At 51.3% G+C, this 22,505-nt stretch overlaps 1 protein-coding gene across 1 annotated transcript; it reads right to left on the minus strand.

The window, feature by feature from the left end:
* Positions 1–4,475: 4,475 nt before the first annotated feature.
* Positions 4,476–22,268, minus strand: LOC147099779 (ferritin heavy chain-like). The gene is made up of 2 exons (XM_085969233.1): positions 22,152–22,268; positions 4,476–4,916 (listed from the first exon to the last, which is right to left on the minus strand). Exons 1-2 carry the CDS (start codon positions 22,266–22,268, stop codon positions 4,491–4,493), a joined length of 543 nt encoding a protein of 180 aa, XP_085825359.1. The 3' UTR covers positions 4,476–4,490.
* Between the last annotated feature and the right edge of the window lie 237 nt (positions 22,269–22,505).

The raw sequence follows: 22,505 nt of genomic DNA on the forward strand, positions 1-22,505 counted from the left end.
ACGGTGTTTTTTATATGGGGGTGTTTGTATTGTGGGGGGGCCTTCTTTTGGTAAGGCCGAGGATGAAGGCCAATGGTTTTTTATATGGGGGTGTTTGTGTTCTGTTGTGGGGGGGTCTTCTTTTGGTAAGGCCGAGGATGAAGGCCAATTGGATGGGCAAGTTTTGTTATTCCTCCCCAGGTTGTGGGAGTGAGATATTCTTTTCACAGTTTTTTGGGGGGTGTTGTCTGTTTTTCTGTTTCATGTGGGAAGGGCCCTGAGTTTGTTAAATAAAGCTTTTGATTTATTCAGCTTGTCCAGGTGTCATGTTTCCAGTGGTTGTTGCGTTAAGCGGCTGAGGGCTTGCGGAGCGGCTGCATTCAGGTGCGTTCATTGCCACAAGCCATTCCCTGACAGGGGGCCTAGAAGTGTCATTCAATAAGCCGCCGGCAGACGGCCCTTGGACCTTGTGGCTCCCTCCTGGCCTGGTACTCCTCCTCCTCCTCCTCCTCCTCATGGTCCTCCTGTGCGTCCTCCTGAGGTGGTGGTGCTACGTCAGGTGGCAGTGCCTGAGTCCTGCGGATAGCCAGGTTGTGCAGCATGCAGCAAACGACGACGAACTGGGAGACTCTATCCGGCGAATACTGTAGAGATCCGCCGGAGCGATCCAGGCAACGGAACCGTTGCTTGAGGACGCCAATCGTTTGCTCTATGATGTTCCTTGCGGCTTGATGGCTTTCGTTGTATGCCTCCTCCGCAGGGGTCCTGGGCACGCGGAGCGGGGTCATGAGTCATGTACACAAAGGGTAGCCCTTGTCCCGAATAAGCCATCCCCTTGGTGGAGGCTGTGCCTCGAACATGTCAGCCACAGTAGTCTGGCGCAGGGTAAATGCATCGTGGCTGCTTCCTGGAAAGCGGGCATTGACAGCTAGGATGCGCTGCCTGTGGTCACACACCAGCTGTACATTGAGGGAATGGTAGCCCTTCCGGTTGCAGTAATCCTCAGCATTGTCGATAGGTGCCCGCATAGCCACATGCGTGCAGTCAATGGCGCCCTGCACCATGGGGAAGTCCGCGATCCTGCCAAATCCGACTGCACGCTGCTCCTGCCTCTCTAGGGTCATGGGGAAGGAGATGAATTGGTGTCTCCTCGTGAAAAGGGCATCGGTGACCTGCCGGATGCAGCGATGCGCGGCGAACTGGGAGATGTTCGCTATGTCCCCAGCAGTGGCTTGGAAGGAGCCACTTGCATAAAAGTTCAGAGCCACCGTGACCTTCACTTCCACCGAGAGAGACGTCCTGCACATCAGCTGCGGACGCAGATCTCAGTGAAGCAGCTGGCAGATCTCTGCAACCACCTCCTTCTGAAGCGCAGCCTCTTAACACACTGCGCAGCAGTCATGGTGAGATAGGACACCTGCTGCCGGTATTCCCTGAGTGGGTAAGGCCTACGTTGCCGACGCCTCATGGCCCCTCTGCGTCTAGGCATGGCTGGCCCTCTCACACAGCGTCTGCGAGCCCTTCGCACATAATGCTGCAACTGAGGGTTGCCTCCCCATACAGCCCCCATAATAAACTTGTAAACAGTGAAATCACAATGAATCAAATTTCCAAGCTCTGGCCAGAAGCCAAAAATACCTCTCCTATGTTGTCCCAAATCAGTAAGCTCTGTTCCTTGGTCTCTGTCCAGAAATCCAAAGCACTAAAGTCATTGCAGCAAAATGGCTGGGCTTTATAGGTCAGTGTAAGTGCCCTTTAATTAGCGCTCCCCGAGGCCCGCAGGGCCTCTGCTGCGTTCCACTTCACAGTTCTTAACAGCGCCACGCCCACATTGGGCGGGCGCCACTTGAATTTCCGGTTTGGGGCGCACAAACAACATTGCACGACGAAATGACGTCATAAGTTGCGCGCGCAGCTGAGCGGGCGCAAAAACATTGCGCCGGCGCTAAATGACAACTGATGTTGGGCGTAGGCGCAGTTCATTCTGCGCCCGGGCGCTAAGTGCCTAGCACTGGAAATCTACCCCTCTTATGGCGTTAACGGCGGGCGAACGCAACTGAATTTCTAGGCCACAGTATCAGAAACAGTAATAGAGAACATTCATCATGGTTGGCCAAAAGGTTCCTGTCCAAAATATTTTCACATAAGGTCAGAATTGAGTGTCGCAAGTGGACTATTACTAAAACAGAACAGAATAGTCATTCCACAGGCTCTACGTCAAGACATGCTCAAAAGGATTCATGAGGGACACCTCGGAATTGAAAAATGCAAAAGGAGAGCAAGAGACACTGTTTATTGGCCTGGTATAAATAAGGACATTGAGAACATGATAGGCAAATGTGAGACATGTCAGAAACACCAAAACAAACAAGCAAAGGAACCAATGATAATAGCTGACATACCAACAGCACCATGGCAAAAGGTTGGTATGCACCATTTTCATTTAAATGGTAAAGACTATCTAATAGTGATTGACTACTATTCTAACTATCCTGAGATGGCGCTGCTCTCAAGCACCACAGCAAGCAGTGTCATAATGCATGTGAAATCCATCTTCGCCAGACATGGAATTCCCAGGATTGCCGTTAGCGACAATGGTCCGTGCTTCAACTGTAAGGAGTGGCAACAGTTTGCAGCACATTATGACTTTCAACACATCACATCCAGTCCTTTGTACGCTCAGTCGAATGGTAAGGCAGAGAAAGGTGTTCAAGTTCTCGAGCAGCTACTGAAGAAAGCGACAGAAAGCAAGTCTGATCCTTATCTCGCCCTGCTGAGCTACCGAGCCTCGCCTTTCGACTCTGGTTCTTCACCTGCTGAACTCCTAATGGGTCGCAAGTTGCGTACCACACTACCCTGCTGTGCAAAAGAAAAGCAGAGTAAGGAACTGAGACAGAGACTTCAACTGTTAAAGCTGAAACAGAAATCATACTATGACAAGTCATCCAAAACTCTGAAACCATTGACAAGGGATGATGTTGTCAGGATTGAGGATCCAGATGCATGGAACAGGAAAGCTACAGTTCTTGAGGAAGTAGGACCAAGGTCATACACTGTTAGAACTGAGGAAGGACATATTCTCAGGAGGAACCGCCGTTCCCTCCTAAAAACACAAGAGACTATCGAAGAGCAAATCGATGACAATGCCGCAACTGAATCTTGTCACTCACCACCAGAACAATCTAACACAAATACACATACAGGCTCTCATGAAAAAACATCAGACTTACCTGTGCTGAGAAGATCCACACGTGAAGTAAAATAGCCTGATAGACTTAATCTTTGAGTACAAAGAAAACGACATTGAAAATGTATTGACTGTTGAAGATGTTTATGTTGTTATTGATTGATATTGATTGATACTGATTTTGTTTAACCTCAAAGAAAGGGGGATGTAATGATCAGTAACCTGTCATTCTGGAATGATACACTAGGTGGTGCTGTATGTATATAAGAGTGGGCTACCCACAATGCACTAGGCCACCCACAAGGCAGCAGTCAAGATGGAGGCCTCTACAGATACTGTACCTAGTCCACATGTGCTCAATAAAGTGTCTAGCAAAAGCTAGCTGTTCTTAATACAAACGACTAGTTATTAATGAACATAACAGTTTTGTGGTCCTATTAAATGCCTGGTAGTTGGACCAGAGTTACAACAGGATAGGAACACAAACCGAAATACTGCAGATACTGGAAATCTCAAAGAAAAACAGAAAACGCTGGAGACACTCAGCAGGTCAGGCAGCATCGGTCGAGAAAACACGAGACACTTGACCTTTCTGGTATAAAACCATTCCTCAAAACAGACCCGGGGTTTGCAGGAGATGAGGAAACAGTGCAAACTAACCACAGGACTTTACAGCTCTTAAATTTCATGGGGATAAAAGTCCACATCGCACTTTACAGTGACGGAGCAACAGATTCTGTCTGAAGCTCCCCACTGATCCACTTTCCATTTCTCCAACTCGTTGTGGGCTGCTTTGCAGATCCACTGCAGACTGACTGGTGTAGGTCAGTCTCTTTCAATCTATTGTGGTCAACATTGTGAACCTTGGTATCATGGACTCATTCTGGACCCACCGAGATGCCCATCAATTCTCCGAGAGACGGGTTAACTTAGAGCCGGCTGTGCTCGACACCATCTGTAGGGTGGAATTTCATCGAGCTCTTTGAGATATGTTGTGAAACTCTGATTCTGAGAACAGAGACGCTTTCAAATTCAGTTTGAGGAAAGTCAAAGAAACCAACAGCAATGACATCACAGAATAATCATCCAAACCTCTGTATTCCAAAGCTCTGATTGGCTCTGGGTATCACACACCACCCCCTCTCCTTTGTTAATTTTTTTTTTCCCAATAGAGCACAGTTTATTTACAGTTAGTGACATTTCACATTAAGAGCCCAGCTCTCAGCTCTTGCACAAAGTCACAAGCCATCATTCCCTACAGGACAGGAGTCTCGCACACAATTATAAATACAAGTACTAAACAGAATAGGCTTCATCCCTGCAGTCACTCTTCCCCCAGGGTGTGCTTGTCAAACAGGTACTCTCCCATGCCATTCTCAGGGGCTCCCAGTCTCTTCAGGTTGGTGATGTGATCTCCAAGCTTCTTGATCATCTTCACTTGCTCATCCAAGTAGTGGGTCTCCAGGAAGTCACACAAATGAGGGTCGGTCCTCTCAGTGGAGAGTTTGTGCAGATCCAGCAGACTCTGGTTGACATTCTTCTCCAGCTGCAGAGCTCTCTGCATCGCCTCCAGACCATTGCGCCACTCATCCTGCTCTGGTTTCTTGATGTCCGCCAAGATGATTCGGCCTCCACGCTGATTCTGGAATTTCATCAGTTTCTCCGCGTGCTCCCGTTCCTCGTGTGACTGCTCCTTGAAGAACTCGGCAAAGTGACGCAGGGCAACGTCATCCCGGTCAAAGTAGGAGGACTGCAGATGTTCAAGGTGATGATGCAGCTCCTTCCCTCCTTCCAAGTAGAAGTTGGCTGGTGTTCCTCTCCCCTCTCTCCCTCTCCTGAGATGGAGGCCTTTCCTCTCCTCCTCTCCCTCCAGGCACCTCAGATATGGATGGTCTGGTTGGTGGTAGTCTGGTGTCTCTCCTTCTCCTTCTCCTCCCTGCCTGGTCAGGAGGCCACCACGCTCCACTTTCCTCCTGCAGCACTCAGAGCAAGGCAGAGACAACCTGCAGCACTCAGAGCAAGCCAGAGAATGATTCCAGTCCTCTGGATTACTAGTTCAGTCAATTTACCACTAGGCTACTGTCCCCTTCCCTTGGGGTCCTTATTGCCTTGTCAGCCAATGACACTCATTTTTCAAAGTTCTGATTGGCTCTGGGAGTCATCTCCCCTCCTCCCTTTACTTGATTCTCTTTTTGTGAAAACATAATTTAGACAAATAAAAACTGTAAATAAACCATCAAAACTTCAAATAAACCCTAAGAATCAAATCAAAATTTGGTTTTCCAACTCAATAATGCACCCCAGTCCCCGCGGCGCCCACCGGTCACAGAAATGATCGAGCGCGCCGGCGGACACCGCGTGTTCCATCTCCAGGGCCACCCGGGCGCGAACATGGCCACGGAAGAGAGGGAGGCAATCCGGCCGGACGACCCCCTCGATCGCCCACTGCCTGGACCAATTAATGGCCTTCTTAGCCGGGCCCAGGAGTAGACCCACGAGGAGGTCCTCCAACCTGCCCGCTCCCCTCCGCACCGGGTGACCGTAGATCAAGAGCGTGGGACTGAAGTGCAACCAAAACTTGAGGAACAGCCCCTTCAAATAATGGAAGAGGGGCTGCAACCTCTCACAATCGATATATATATGAAATACGGACTCCTCCAGACCGCAGAACAAACAGGCGGTCTGGGAGTCCGTAAACCTACTTAAGAACCTATTGCACGGGACTGCCCTGTGCAACACCCTCCAGGCCAAGTCCCCAATAGAAGAAGGGAGGACTCCCGCATAGAGAGCCCCCCATTGGGGACCTCCGCCTCCGTCGGAAGGTAAAACGGCACGCCACGGCGTGTCCGGACGGCAGGCGAAGATGGCAAAGTGGAAGGTGTGCAGGAGCAGCCCGTACAGGAAACCCCTCCGTGCGGAATGAAAAGGCACGGAGGGTATTTCCTCGAGACGGCTCAAGTTGTGAGGCGCCGGTTCCCGAGGGGGGGTTCGGGGCTGCGCGCCGACAAGGAATTCCGTCCGAACGGGGGAAAAATCAGACGGGATTGCCCCACACGCTTGAGCCGCCTCGATACGCCTAGTGGTGCCGGGGCGCACTTTCGCCTTTATCGACTCGATGGCATCGGCCGCGAACCAGACGTTGACCCAAGACATGCGCCTTGCCAACTCCTCCGGCGCCATCCAGCCCGCTCCTCCGCCATCGAGCAGGTCCCCGACTCGAGTCACCTTGCCAGCCACAGCTCTGCGCTCCGCCAGCCACCCGAACCTGCGGACGTGGAGGTGCGGATTCCTGAACAGTGGCTCCTGAAGGACAGCCACGATTCCTGTCGGGGGAGAGCTGCGCCTGGAAGCGACCTGGGTCCAAACCCATAGCAGTTCCTGGTAGAAGACAGGCAGCTCTCGCAGGCTGGCACGCGTGCCACCCACTTTCACAAACAGGAGCTGCGTGTCATAATTGAGGCCGTGCAGCTGGCGGAAAAAATACGTCGCCAGCGCACACCATCTTGGAGGATTCTCAACGTACAGGTATCTCTGCAGCGTCTGAAGACGGAAAGTCGCAGCCTGGGTGCGAAGGCACACCAGCGCCTGACCGCCCTCCCTAAGCGGGAGACTCAGAACCGCGGCAGAGACCCAGTGCATCCTATTGTTCCAGAAGAAGTTGACGAGCTTCTTCTGTATCTTGGCGACAAACGCAGGGGGAGGGATCAGAGTAACCAACCGGTACCACAACATGGCGGCCACCAGTTGGTTTATGACCAACGCCCGACCCCTGTAGGACAACACTCGGTGCAATCCTGTCCAGCGTCCTAAGCGAGTGACGACTTTGGCCTCCAACTCGTGCCAGTTCGCCGGCCAGGCGTCCTTGGCCGGGCAGAGGTAGACTCCCAAGTAGAGGAGGTGCGTAGTGCTCCAGGCGAAGGGCCTGAACTCCTCCGGCAGGGAGTCCACCTGCCACTGACCCACCAGGAGTCCAGAACATTTCCCCCAGTTGATCCTGGCGGAGGATGCGTCCGAGTAAATCTGCTGGCATTCCCGCATCCTCCGCAAGTCAACGGGATCCGTGACCATGAGGAGCACGTCATCGGCGTATGCCGAGAGGACCACCTCCACGCCCGGCCCTTGCAGAGCCAGTCCCGTCAACCTCTTCCGCAAGAGGCGCAGGAAAGGCTCCACGCAAATGGCATATAACTGGCCGGACATGGGGCATCCCTGACGCACCCTCCTCCCGAAGCGAAGGGGCGCCGTCAAGGACCCGTTAACTTTAATCAGACAATCCGCGGCAGCGTACAGAAGTCGGATCCGGGCGACAAAATGCGTCCCGAACCCGAATGCGCGCAGAGTCCCGAAAAGATACTCGTGATCCACCCTGTCGAACGCCTTCTCCTGATCCAGGGAAAGGAAGGCGACCGACAGACCAGCCCTCTGGGAATGGTGGACCAGGTCCCGGACCAGATGGATGTTATCATGGATAGACCGGCCCGGGACCGTGTAGGACTGGTTGGGGTGGATCATGTGGGCCAGCACGGCGCCAAGGCGAGCAGACATGGCCCTGGCAAAAATTTTATAATCCGTGCTGAGGAGGGAGACCGGGCGCCAGTTCTTAAGAAGCCGGAGATCGCCCTTCTTAGGCAGCAGGACAATCACTGCCCTGCGCCACGAGAGGGGCATCTCCCCAGTCGCCAAACTTTCCCCCAGGACCCGCGCGTAGTCGCCCCCCAGGACGTCCCAGAACGCCCTGTGGAACTCCACGGTCAGCCCGTCCAGCCCCGGGGACTTCCCCCTAGAGAGCTGGCGGAGGGCGCCGGTCAGCTCCTCCAGACACAGAGGAGCATCCAATTTTTCGGCGCCCTCCAGGCCGACCTTCGGCAGGTCCTCCCACAAAACTCTGCGCACGTCCTCGCTGGACGGATCCGGAGAGAACAGAGCCCCGTAATAGGCGCGGGTCTCCGCGCGGATTCCCTCCGGATCCGAGACCGGAGATCCGTCGTCGGCCAGCAGCTCCAGGAGCTGCTTACGGACCCCCCGTCTTTTTTCCAGCGAGTAGAAGAAGGGGGAGCCGCGGTCCAGGTCCCGCAGGAACTGAATCCGCGACCTCACGAACGCGCCTCGGGACCCGACGAGCTGCAGGTCCTTCAGCGCGCCCTTCTTCTCTTCGTACACCAACCGCAGGGCCGGGTCCTCGACGACTTGACCGAGACGGGACTCCAGGTCGAGCACCTCCTTCTCCAACCGCCCGACCCTGGCTTCCCGCCTCTTGGTCGACCCCCTCGCATACTCCTGACAGAAGAGACGGACGTGAGCCTTGCCCACGTCCCACCATAGCCTCAAGGAGGGGAAGCCCCCCTGCTTCCTTCTCCAGCCGGCCCAGAACCGACGAAACGAATCCTGGAACCGCGCGTCCTCCAGCAGCAGGTTGTTAAAATGCCAGTACGCGGACCCCCCCCGCCGCGCGCAGCGGAACGAGCTCCGCCCACACCAGGTGGTGGTCCGCGCACGGCACCGGCCGCATGGAAGCCGCCGGAACGCAGGAAACGTATGCCCTGGAAATGTAGAGGCGGTCGATTCTGGACGCTCCTCTCCCAGGCCTCACACAAGTGAAAGCGCTGGAGTCGGGGTGGAGATTTCGCCAGACGTCCACCAAGTCGAGGGACCCGACCAGGTCCCTCAACTTCTCCATCGCCGCCGGGCATCGCAGGTGGCCGGTGCGGTCCCTTGCCTCGAGGGTGCAATTAAAATCCCCCCCGAGGACGACGCACTCGCCCGCGTCGATGGAGCCCAGAAGAGTGGACACCTCTTCAAAGAAGCGCGCTTGCTGCGCACCGGCCCCAGGGGCGTACACGTTCACTAAATGGAGCGGCACGCCCCCCAGGCGAACAGTGACCTGGAGCAAGCGGCCCGGCACGAGCTCCTTGACCCCCAAGATCTCCGGCTGAAAATGCGGGGCCAGCAAAATAGCCACCCCACTGGAAACATTGGAGAGGTGACTCATGCTGACCCCTCCTTGCCACTCCAGGAGCCACGTGGCCTCGTCTCCCGGAACGGTGTGGGTTTCTTGCAGGAAGCACACCGCATACTTCCCGTCCCGAAGGACCGAAAAGTTATTAAATCTGCGGCTAGCTTCCCTGCTGCCGTTGATGTTGAGGCTGGCTATGGTTATCTTAATTTCAGAAGCATAATCCAACCCCTACTTAACTCTAACGGGGGAAGGGAGGGCGGCCGCTAGTCGACCGCCACTCCCTTTGCAGCCCAGTGAGGAAGGACCGGAACTGACGCAGCTCGAGCGGGTCCACGCCCGCGTCCGCGACCATGGTCTTGAAGGCGACGCGGGCCGACCCGACGAGCAGCGCCAGCCCCGACCATCTATCGAGGGCCAGCCGGGTCCTTTGACGACCCTGGCACGTGGCCACAAAGTCCCGGAGATCCTCAATGGGAATGAGGGGGGACCCGGCGAGGGGCGCGAGGTCCTCCATCTCCTCATCAGCGATGGAGTCGCATTCCTCCTCCGCCCCCACCACCGAGTCCCCCTCCTCCTCCGGGGGGTCGCCACCGGCGGCCGACCCGTCCGCCACGCGGAGCGCAGCGAGCGGCTCGGCCGCAACGGCCGGCCCCGCCTCCGCCCGGATCCCACCCCCAGGATCGGTAGCGGAGGATTCCTCCCTGGGCTCCTCTAGGGGTGCCGGGCCAGAAGACGGCGGCGGTTCAGAGCCCCCCTCCGCCCCAGGCGCCAGAACGACCGGAGAGATCGGAGAGTACGTAAAAACGAACTCCTCCATGTCGCCCGGCACCGGAGACAGAGACAGAGGGCCTTCCTCTTCTGCGCCACCGGCCTCCGACCCAGCGGATGGGGTAATCTCATTTAACCCCTCGACGAGGTCGAGCAGCACCTGGGAGACGACCGGGTCACTTTGGGCGAGCTCATTATCCGAGGACTCGCCCGACCCGGACCCCAGGCCGCCCGACCCGTCGAGAGGTAACGGTACTGAAAGAGGATCTACTTCTGCCGCGGGTTGCTCCGCGACCCCCCCCACGGGCAGGGTCTCGTCCCCATCCCCGGGAGGCACGAGCTGGGCAGAAACCTCTGCCTCAGCCCCCCTAGGGACAGGCGACCCCTGCCGTTCGCCCGTGATGGTATTAGCGGTGGGGTGTGGTGCAGTACCCGCGGCGGGCGACGACTCCTCCTGACCGGAGGGACCTTCCTCCTCCCGGTCCTCCTCCTCATCCAGGGGGTCGCGCCTTCTTTTAAGTGCGGAGGGGTAGAGGGAAACCTCCATTTCCGCAGAGGCCTCCCCCGCTCCCCCCGGTGGAGCGGGTTTTTCGGGTCCCTCGGGCCCAAGCCCGGCTGCAGGTTCTGGCGCTACCGCCTCGGCGGTCGCGGCCACAGGCTCGGGCACGAGGTCCCCCCCGCCGCCGCACTCCGCGATTAACGCGGCGACGCTCTCTGGCGTCAGGGGCTCCATATTGTGGGGCACGCCCTCCTCGGGGGGACCCGCCCTCCGGTATTTACTTTTCCCCCGCGTCTTCTTCCCGACCGGACAACCCTCCTCCCCCCCCGCCGGAGGCCAGGATGGCATCGACCTCCGACGACGACCGCACCCCGGTGGTATTTGTTTGAGGGGGGGCACGGCTACACCCGGGGGGAGGAGCGGCGGCGGCGCCAGCTACGGCCACGCCAGACGATCTGGCGGCCTTGGAGGCGGGGCAGTTCTTACGGATATGCCCCACCTCCTTGCAGGCGTGCAACCGCACGCCGTCCGTCGTATAGAAGACGCGGTACGGGGTCCCCTCGCGGAGGACGGAAAAGGCCCCGTCCGTCTCCCCCTCCCGCGCCAGCTGGATAAAGGCCTGGCGCCGGAAGGAGAAGACATGGCGAAGGCTGGGTTCCCGGAATCCGAGCGGGATCGGCGTAATCCCCGACCTCACCTCCCCAAGTTGGTGCAAGTGGGGGAGGAGGAGCTCACCGGAGATGAAGGGCGGGACGTTAGACAACACGACCCTCTGCGCGGTGGCCTCAAGAGGGTCCACCGGCAGGATGGTCCCGCCCACGGTGAGCCCCTGGGCGATGGCCAGGGCCACCGCCCGCTCGGACTCCAGGAAGAACACAGCCTTCCCATACATCCTCGAGGCGGCGAGGATGGCTGAAGGGCCGACAACCCCAGCCATCGCCTTCACACATTCCTCGATAGTCATGTTGGGGTGAGTGTAGCTCTTCACCCCGAGCTTCTTCGTAATAAGTCGGAACGGTGACAGGGCAGCGGAAGGAGCGGGAGCAGCCGCGGCTTTGGCCGTCACCGCCGCATACGTTCTCGCTGGCCCCGTCACCGCCGAAGATGTCGAAGCCATACTGGGGTGATTTTTTGGGAGCTACACACACCCCAAGTCACAGGCCATGTGGTATTAAGTGGCCTCAGTAAAAATGTAAGGTCTGCCACCGAGCAGAGGGAGTTTAAAGCCAATGGCCCACCTCTCCCCTTGATGGAATGATTGGGAGAGGGGCCTCCTCCTCTCTGCTCAAAGTGGCTATTGGTGATTTTAAGGGAGGTGCCCTTTGAGAGAGACAAAAGAGAGGGATAAGAGAGTGAGAGAGGGGGTGGGTGGATAGGAGGGGGGGGCCCGCAAAGGCAGGGTCACCACTCTAGGTGGTATTTGGTGGGTGGGTGTCAGCAGGGGTGCACTCCCCGATGGTAACAAAGTCTATGAAGATGATCTTCGGGCAGGGGGAGAAGATGTCTTCGCCTGGGTAGGCTGGAAAAAGCCCAGGCTCAGCCCCACACCAGGTCTTCTCGATGCAGGTAAGCGAGTAAGAGGCTTCACCTGGGCAGCTCCAGCCGACCCAGGCCAGGCTTTCCGGCCCGTCTTCTTTCCTCCCCCCACCTAGAATACACAGTCTTTTGGGGAATGCCCAAAAAAGACACCCACCTGCAGATGTTGGAAGTAACGATGCAGCTCCTCCCCTCCTTCCAAGTAGACGTTGGCTGGTGTTCCTCTCCCCTCTCTCCCTCTCCTGAGATGGAGGCCTTTCCTCTCCTCCTCTCCCTCCAGGCACCTCAGTTGTAGATGGTCTGGCTGTTGGTGGACTGGTGCTTCTCCTTCTTGCCAGGTCAGGAGGCCACCACGCTCTTCTTTCCTCCTGCAGCACTCTGAGGAAGCCAGAGACAACCTGCAGCACTCAGAGCAAGGCAGAGAATGATTCAGGCCTCTGGATTACTGGTTCACTAAATTTACCACTAGGCTACTGTCCCCTTCCCTTGGGGTCCTTATTGCCTTGTCAGCCAATGACACTCATTTTTCAAAGTTCTGATCCTCTTTTTGTGAAAACATAAATTTAGACAAATAAAAACTGTAAATAAACCATTAAAACTGTAAATAAACCAATAACACTTCAAATAAACCTTAATAATCAAATTAAAATTTGGTTCTCCAGCCCAATTATGCACTCCAGTCCCCACGGCGCCCACCGGTCACGAAAGTGATCGAGCGTGCCGGCGGACACCGCGTGCTCCAGCTCCAGGGCCACCCGGGCGCGAACATGGCCACGGAAGAGAGGGAGGCAATCCGGCCGGACGACCCCCTTTCAAAGTTCTGATTGGCTCTGGGCGTCATCTCCCCTCCTCTCTTTACTTGATTGGTGCTCTGAGAGGCTGCCACTTCTGATTGGGTATTGAGGAATGTCACTCATCACCTAGGCGGCCACGCCCTGGATTATCCAGCAGTATAAATACTAGGAGTTCGGGGGGTTGGTTAAATCCCAGCTTCTTATTTCAACAAAGTTTAGATTTAGCAATAAATAATAATAATTAGGATGGTTTCTCAAGTGCGTCAGAACTACCACAAGGACTGTGAGGATGCTGTCAACAAGCAGATCAACATGGAGCTCTATTCCTCCTATGTTTATCTCTCCATGGTGAGTCTTGTATTTCTGACCACTTCATAGTGGAGTCTATGTAATGTTACTTTACTAAATTCTGTGCTGTATCTAGCCCACCCCTCAATCTATGCACAGTAAATTCATTTTTAAAGCTATAATTAATATAATGCAATTGATCATCTTGTGCATTAATTAAAAAACTGCCTCTCTGGTCCTTGCAGTAACTGAACCATATTCTGAGTATCTTAATGACTCTCTTTCCTGGGCTCTTGTGAGTGTGGTGTTGAAGTTTATATTTGGAATACACTCTGCATTCAAAGTGTGTAAATCAGAATTGTTATCCTCACTTCTAAATCACTCCATGGCCTTTCCCTACTTTGCTTTTGCAATGAGGGGATGTAATCTTAAAATTAGAAGTAGCCCATTTAGGAGGGAAGTCAGGAGGTACTTTTTCACAAGGGTGGTGGAAATCTGGAACACTTTCTTTACCTGCTTTCTCCTCCCCCCACCTCCTAGCTGTGGATGCTGGGACAATTGGAGCTTTCAAGACGGATGGTTTTGTTGGGTAAGGGTCTCGAGGGGATGGAGTAAAGCTACAGGTCAGCCATGATCAAATTGAATGGTGAAGTAGGCTTGAGTGGCTGAATGACCTACTCCTGTTCCTAATATTCTTAATCTCCTAGTTTTAAGTATCAGTTTGTGCCCTTCTGTCTTTTCTCTAACTCCCTTTGCTTTAATGGTGGTAAATCCTTCAGCCACTTTGACCCTACTCAGGGGAACTCTCCCTTAACTCCTCTGCTTTCCTACTTCTTGACCTTGACCAAGCACTTCAAATTCTGAAGGCTTATGAACCTTTATTCCTTGGTATCTGGTTCTCCTCTGAAATGCCTTGATTAGTGTTGAAGGTGCCAAAATAATGCTGCTTGTGGTAATTTTAGTTCCATGGGATGAATGTAGCCAGTAAGACTCAGACCAGTGTCTCCTCTTTGATGTACTACATGAACTGTGCACTGTGACTAGACTTTAATGGGTTTGCTTCTAATGCCCCTTGGCAATAGCTCTGGGCAAATAATTGTAAGTTACTATTTAATCTGCTCCCACCACCCTTTCAGGCAGTTCATGCACTTGAGTTTGCTCATGTTGCCTCTTTTTTTTTTTTTGCCATTTCCATTGGCCAGTTTCCCTATTGCTAGGGGTCAGATTGTCCACTCTACCAGGTTAGTGAAGTAAGTAGGCCTGTGCTAATGTACAACAAGTTCAGTGAGACTTGAACCCTTTGAAAGAAAGCAAAATCCAGGTTGGCTTTATGTACAATAACCATGATAGGTCTGCTATGAGATACACAATGACTTTTCTGATCTCTCCATAGTCCTATTACTTTGACCGGGATGATGTTGCCCTGCGTCACTTTGCCGAGTTCTTCAAGGAGCAGTCGCACGAGGAACTGGAGCACGCGGAGAAACTGATGAAATTCCAGAATCGGCGTGGAGGCCGAATCATCTTGGCGGACATCAAGGTTTGGCTCAATAAACGAGTGACCTTCTGTCTGGAACCCCTCGGACTGATTGTTTCAAATACTTTCTAAAGCAATTGGTTCCAATTTATAACAGGCCAAGTGGGTCCATGACAGAGTTTATACTCCACGAACCAGTTCCCACCGTGTGTCATCTAACCCTATCTGCATATCCTTTTATACACCTCTCCCTAGTACATATCTAGCGTCCCCTTAAATACATCTGTTATTTGACTCCGGTAGTTGTGTTGGCTTAATGCAGTAGTTCTATTTTCTTCAAACACATTGATTCATGGTAAGAGTAGACATTTGCACCCCTAATTTCCTTCAATGCTTGTTTGTTTAATCCATTGTACAGTGAACTGTCTGTATTTCCCTTTCCAGAAAGCAGAGCAGGATGAGTGGAGCAATGGTCTGGAGGCGATGCAGAGAGCTCTGCAGCTGGAGAAGAATGTCAACCAGAGTCTGCTGGATCTGCACAAACTCTCCACTGAGAGGACTGACCCTCATGTAAGTTCTTGATGCTGTAATGTGGGCATTTGTTAAATTGGAGGTGGTGGAACCTTGAGCCTATTCAAAAGATCTCCATGCCCAATAGCTTTTGTGTTGGTGCTTCTTAGGTTTTTGATTGGTGGGAGCTTGGCCTACTGTGGACATTGACTAGTAAATGTGTCCCAGTGATTCTAGGATCTATGCCCCTATTGTGCAGGAAGTTTAATCTAATGATGCAGTAATTCCATTAATCTCAATTGCACCACTAGACTGTCCTGCAGTCCAAGAGGATTAAACACTCAGGGGAAAGCTAGGATGTTCCTTCAAATCTGCTGCTGGACATAACTAGTTTCCCTCTTTTTCCAGTTGTGTGACTTCCTGGAGACCCACTACTTGGATGAGCAAGTGAAGATGATCAAGAAGCTTGGCGATCACATCACCAACTTGAAGAGACTGGGAGCCCCTGAGAATGGCATGGGAGAGTACCTGTTTGACAAACACAGCCTGGCGGAAGAGTGACTGAAGTGACTGCAGGGATGAAGCCTATTGTGTTTAGTACTTGTATTTATAATTGTGTGCGAGACTCCTGTCCTGTAGGGAATGATGGCTTGTGACTTTGTACAAGAGCTGAGAGACCTGGGCTCTTAATGTGAAATGTCACTAACTGTAAATAAACTGTTCAATATTGGACTGGATTTTGACTCTTTGTAAATTTTAGTAGTTTTTGTTCCAGTTAGCATAACTTGGTGACATTTCCAGTATTACACTAGGCTGTGCAGCAGTGTTGTCATGGGATTCGGTCATAGAATGGTTATAGCACAGGAGGCCATTCGGCCCGTTGAGCCCGTACGGCTCTCTGCAGGAGCATTTCAGCTCATCCCACTCCCCCACCCTTTCTTCCTGTAGTCCTGCAATTTTTTTCTTTCTGGTATTTTCTAGTTCCCTTTTGAAAGCCACGATTGAATCAGCCTCCACCACCCTCGGGTAGTGCATTCTAGATCCTAACCACTCCCTGCATAAAAATGTTTTTCCTCAGGTTGCCTTTGGGCCTCCTGCCAATCACCTTCAATTGGTGGCCTCTGGTTCTTGAACCTTCTGCCAATGGGAACAGTCATATGAATTTTTTTTTTTTGCTGCTGTAATTTGACTATATTTAACTTGGATATTCAGACACAGGTTGAAAGATCTCCTTTCAATTGTAGGTATTTCTTGCAAATACTTCAACCTTGTGTTGCAAACGAAGGGCAATGATTCAGCATCCACAGTGCTCTGGGGTAGAGAATTCCAAAGATATCTTACTAGGAAAGTGTGAATACCCTATTGGGCTTTGTTCTGGGACCCCTCTCTTCCCCCACCATGGTTGACCAACCTGCCAACACTCATGGTCTTGGGTAAGGTATTGAAGGATGAGGAATCCATGTGGAACTGTATTCCCACAAAATATAATCCTTCTGGAAGGAGTAAATGTATTTCATTAAATGAACAAAGTACAACCCCCCAAGTTAAATAGATACTTTTCCTGAAACTCTCTTTCCCCCCTCCCTGCCTGTTCCATCAATGTATAAACCCAATACCAACAGCTCCTCCATAAATGTATTGATTGGTATTCAGGCCCAGTGTGCAGTTCGCACCAAATAGCAATCATCCTTTCCAAATCCTACTGCATCTCCATTTGTGTCCTTCACCCCCAGGAATGGATTCAACCGTTGATGCTGAAGCTGCAACACGCCAGTGTTTACAAGCTAATTTAGGAACTTAGCTGAGAACTGCAGCGGGTGCAATGAAATTGCCGTCTTCAGCCATTCCACGTTGATGTCTTTGCAGCTCTCGGAGGCATTTCTGGGGTATCTGAGTTCCCCACATTTCACACGACGATGAGCCGCAATTCTACGAGTCGGGATGGGTTTGCGTGCTGACGGGTTTGATGGCTTCATGTTTCAGACAAAACAAAGTCTTCAGCTCACTCGATGTGAAAAACTTTACAGGCACCCGTGTTTTAAGAATTACATCAAATTTACAGCACAGAAACAGGCCATTCGGCCCGACTGCTCCGTGCCAGGGTTTATGCTCCACACGAGCCTCCTCCTGCCCTTCTTCATCTAATCCGATCAGCATATTCTTCTATTCCTTTCTTACCAAACTTCACCTTAAATGCATCTCTGCTCTTCACCTCAACTACTCCATGTGGTAGCGAGTTCCACATTCTAACCACTGAAGAAGTTGCTCCTGAATCCCCTGTTAGATTTATTAGTGACTATCTTATACTTATGGCCCTGAGTTCTGGACTCCCCCACAAGCGAAAGCATTGCCTGCCTCCGTTCCGCGGCTATGTTCGCGCCCGGGTGGCCCTGGAGATGGAGCACGCGGTGTCCGCCGGCACGCTCGAGGCCTTCCGAGACCGGTGGGCGCCGTGGGGACTGGAGTGCATCGTCGCCCCGGCCGATGTCATTCTAATCTAAGTTGATAAGCCTTATTTGACGTTTTCCTTAAATTTGCAGATAAATTGTACAACCAAAAGGAGGGACAACTGATCCCTGGCTGATGTTACTTTAATTTAAGTTGATAAACTTTATTTGACATTTTCTTAAGCTGCAGATAAATTGTGCAACCACAAAAGACCACAAGTGAAAGCATTTTCTCTCCATCTACCTTATCAAAACACCTTCATCATTTTAAAGACCTCTATTAGGTCACCCTTCAGCCTTCTTATTTCTAGAGAAAAGAGCCCCAGCCTGTTCAGTCATTCCTGATCGATATAACCTCTCAGTTCTGCTGTCATTCTTGTAAATCAAATGTGCACCTTCTCCAGTGCCTCTATATCCTTTTTGTAATATTCTCCTTAGAGCAGAGAAGGCTAAGGGGAGATTTGACAGAGGTGTTTAAAATCATGAAGGGTTTCGATAGAGTAAATAAAGAGAAACTGTTTCCAATGGCTGAAGGGTCGCTAACCAGAGGACACAGATTTAAGATGATTCGCAAAAGAACCAGAGGCGACAGGAGGAAAAACTGTGTTACACAAGGAGTGGTTAGGATTGGGAATGCGCTGCCTGATGGGGCGGTGGATACAGATTCAATAGTGGCCTTCAAAGGGGAATTGGATAAATACTTGAAGTAGAAAAAATTCCAGGTTCCTGGGGAAAGAGCGGGGCAGTGGGACTAACTGGATTGCTCTTTGAACGAGCCGGGACAGACTCGATGGGCCGAATGGCCTCCTTCTGTGCTGCACTATTCTATGATTCTATGGAGACCAGAACCGTGCACCGTACTCCAAGTGTAGTCTAACCGAGGTTCTATACCAATTTAACACGTTGAACTCGGGTGCGGTTCGGCTGCAAGCACTCCCCGCACTGAGGTCAGAACGGCACTAATGGTAACTGTTTGCATCTCACAAAATCTATGAGGTCGACGTTCACCCCGCTCCGTGCCGATACATTTCCTACAGTCTGACTACAAAGAAGTACAGCCCTGGTAGCAGCTCCCCGAGTGACGGGCTAGAAAATACACCCCTGTTTTTCTGTGAGAAATTCCTGTCTTTACATCCGAAGGGCTTGTGTGATGGGGAGAAATATTTAATGGAAAGTCAAGCCTCATGGGTCCCGGTTCTACAGAATCTGAAAATGTGAATGAATAATACTCTGGTGTAGGTTCCATAACACACAAAGTTGTTTCCAATCAATTTATTCCATTTTTTGAATATTAATTCATGGGATGTGGGCGTCGCTGTCAACGGCCAGAATTTCTTGTCCGGCGCGAGTCTCCCTGGAGAAGGTGGTGGTGAGCCGCCTTCTTGAACCGCTGCAGTCCGAGCGGTGAAGGTACTCCCACAATGCTGTTAGGGAGGGAGTTCCAGGATTTTGACCCAGCGACGATGAAGGAACAATTGTAGGAAAATACATCGATAGCGAAGGATGATTCTCAGCACCTTGAGCTTTTCGAAAGCAGCAAATTGTCATTTAATTCAAATGAGAGCATCAAACAACGAGAGACTTTCCGATTTGAAGAAGGTCAAGGACCCCAAAAGCAGTGACATCACCGAGACTGATCTCCCAAACCTGCTGGTTTTCCATAGCTCTGATTGGCTCTGGGTCTCACCCTCCTCCCCCACACCCCCTCTCCTTTGTTAATTGGTGCCTGGATTCAGGAACGATTCCTGATTGGCTCTCAGCGATTGTCAATCATCATTGGTGATGTCATTCCTTGTTTGAATGCAGGCTGCCCCACTAGTATAAATACAAGAGCTTGGGTTAAAACGAGTCAGTTCTTGAATTGTCTAGGTGATAGTGAGCAGTAATAGTATAACAGATAATAGTGAAGATGGCCTCCCAAGTGCGTCAGAACTACCACAAGGACTGTGAGGATGCTGTCAACAAGCAGATCAACATGGAGCTCTATTCCTCCTATGTTTATCTCTCCATGGTGGGTCTTGTATTCCTTGTTGCTGTATTCTGAAAAGTTGGAAATTCTGCAGTTCCATGAACTGGTTTTAAACTATATTTCTCTTGACTTCCTTACCTGGGGAAGCAATCTTTGGGCAGTGAGTACTTCAGGGTGATCTTGTTGCGTTAATGGCTTGCTCCTTGTAGCAGCTGCACTCTGTTGACCAGGTTTAATATATGGAACTAGCTCAGCTGCTGCCTGAGTTTGTAACAGAAGAACACAAACCTAGTCAAGTGACTGTTGGTGCTTGTTGACATGAAACACAGTTCAGTTTCAGTGGGGTGACTGTAGTGAGTGACATGTTGGCAGGTCCTCACTGGCTTTCTCTTTAACTGGAAGTGAAGTCCTGGGAATCCTGGTGTTGACGCCTTGTTCACTGAGCCTAGATCTTTTGCACTACATTGTAGTGTAAAACTACTGGAATTGAGGAAGTTTCTCCTTCCATGCCCAATGTTAGTTTAGATTTGGAAAAATAAGCATTTATATAGTGCCTTTTGACTACCTCCCAAAGTGCTTTTGTAGCCACCTGTTATGTGGGAAATGGAGCAGCCAATTTGTGCACAGTAAGCTCCCACAAACCATGAGAATGATCAGATCATCTGTTTTAGTGGTGTTGGTTGAGGGATAAATATTGTCCTGGGAAACTGGAGAGAACTCCCCTGTTCTCCTGAAGTCGTGCCTTGAGATCTTTCACATCCACCTGAGGACAGACAGGGCCTCTGTTTAACATCTCATCTGAATGACTGACAGGAAGTAGAGGAGGTGCTACTTACCCAGCAGTAGAGTTTAGTTTGACTGGACATGAAATATAATCCTCCACATTAGTTTATAGTTTTGTGTTATTTGCTAGTTGAATCTTTCATCCTGGTTTTTTTATTGGGAGGAGAAGCTGTCCAACATGTTCAGATTAGTGAAGTGAATTGTATTTTGCTAGTTAACCAATGGCATCTTGAGGCTTAAGGGATATGGGGAGAAAGCAGGGACAGGGTACTGAATTTGGATGATCAGCCATGATCTCATTAAATGGCGGAACATGCTCGAGGGGCCGAATGGCCTACTACTGCTCCTATCTTTTTTTATATCTCTTTTTGCAAGATTAAGAACTCTCTAACTAGATAAACATAATAATCTTGCATTGTATTTGAAGATCTAGGTCTGATGAAGCTGTTTAAAATTCTCTCCACAGTCCTATTACTTTGACCGGGATGATGTTGCCCTGCGTCACTTTGCCGAGTTCCTCAAGGAGCAGTCACATGAGCAACACGAGGATGCTGAGAAATTGATGAAATTCCAGAATCGGCGTGGAGGCCGAATCATCTTGGAGGACATCAAGGTTGGATTCAATAAATGAGTGGCCCTCTGTCGGGATCCCATTGTTTCCAATACTTTCTAAAGCAATTGGTTCCAATTTGATTCCATGGTTCTGGTGGCTTAATGCAGTAATTCTATATTCCTGTGACACATTGGTTCATGGTAACATGGAATTCTGGCTGCATTTCACCCCTGTTTTCCTTGTGCTGTCTTGTGTATTTTTGTTTAATTCATTGTAAGTGAACTGTGACTTTCCCCTTCAGAAACCACAGCAGGATGAGTGGAGCAATGGTCTGGAGGCGATGCAGAGAGCTCTACAGATGGAGAAGAATGTCAACCAGAGTCTGCTGGATCTGCACAAACTCTCCACTGGGCACACCGACCCTCATGTAAGTTCTTAATGTGGGTTTTTGGGTGTGTTGGAGGTAGTGGAACCTTGCTGTCCTTGAGCCTATTCAATGTTCCCCATGCCCAATTGCTTTGTGTTGGTGTCTCTCTCCTGGGTCCTTAAGTGGGTTGGGGAGAGGACTGGACAGTTGGCCTAATGTGGACATTGAGAATAAAGCTGTTGGTGTTCTTAGCATCTATTGTACAGGAATTACTGGTTCATTGGAGCAAATTTACATCATCTCAATTACACCACTTGACTATCCTCCAGTCCAAGAGGATTAAAATCCCAACTCCAGGGTGGGGGGAGTGGTTGGGGGGGAGATCATGTTGCTTGATATCTGCTACTGGCCATAACTAGTTTCACTTTGTTTCTTTCTTTCAGTTGTGTGACTTCCTGGAGACCCACTACTTGGATGAGCAAGTGAAGATGATCAAGAAGCTTGGAGATCACATCACCAACTTGAAGAGACTGGGAGCCCCTGAGAATGGCATGGGAGAGTACCTGTTTGACAAGCACAGCCTGGGGGAGAGTGACTGAAGCTTATTGTGTTCAGTACTTGTGTTTATATAATTGTGGGGGAGACCCTGTCCTTCAGGGATGGGTTGTGTGACTTTGTACAAAGAGCTGTGAGACTGTCACTAACTATAAATAAACTGTTCAACATTGGACTGGATTTTGTCTCCTTGTAAATTTGAGTGGTTGCTTATTTTCTGATTAACATTTGGTTGTCTTCAGACAAGAGCTACACTGGGCTGTGTTTACACAGAATGCGAGAGGTTGCAGCCCCTCTTTCATTATTTGAAGGGGCTGCTCAATTTTTGGCTGCACTTCAGTCCCACGCTCTTGATCTTCGGTCACCCGGTGTGGAGGGAGCAGGCAGATTGGAGCACCTCCGCGTAGGGCTGTTCCTGGGCCTTCCCAAAAAGGCCATTAACTGGTCCAAGCAGCGGGCGGTCGAGGGAGTTCTTCGGCTCACCTGCCTTCCTCTCTTCTGTGGCCATGTTTGTGCCCGGTTCTCCCTGGAGATGGAGCACGCGGTGTCTGCCAGCGCGCTCGAGCCCTTCCATGACCGGTAGGGACTGGAGTGCATCATCATGCCCAACAACCAAATTTTAATTAAGTTTCATTTGATGCTTTAAGTTGCAGACAATTTGTTTAAACACCCAATCTAGTCTAGCGGCATTGTCCTAATTCAAATCGGAGTTCCAACTGGCCTTTATGCGATTCCTTTCTTGAAGAAAATTTGTGGGGGGGGGGAGAGAGAGATGAATACTCTCTTCATGGAGTCCCATTGGCCTAGAACCACACTGGACTAGGTTCCAACTGCCAA

Source organism: Somniosus microcephalus, chromosome 28, assembly GCF_052327205.1.
Source record: "Somniosus microcephalus isolate GS21.2 chromosome 28, FLI_Smic_1.0, whole genome shotgun sequence".
Taxonomy (NCBI): domain Eukaryota; kingdom Metazoa; phylum Chordata; class Chondrichthyes; order Squaliformes; family Somniosidae; genus Somniosus; species Somniosus microcephalus.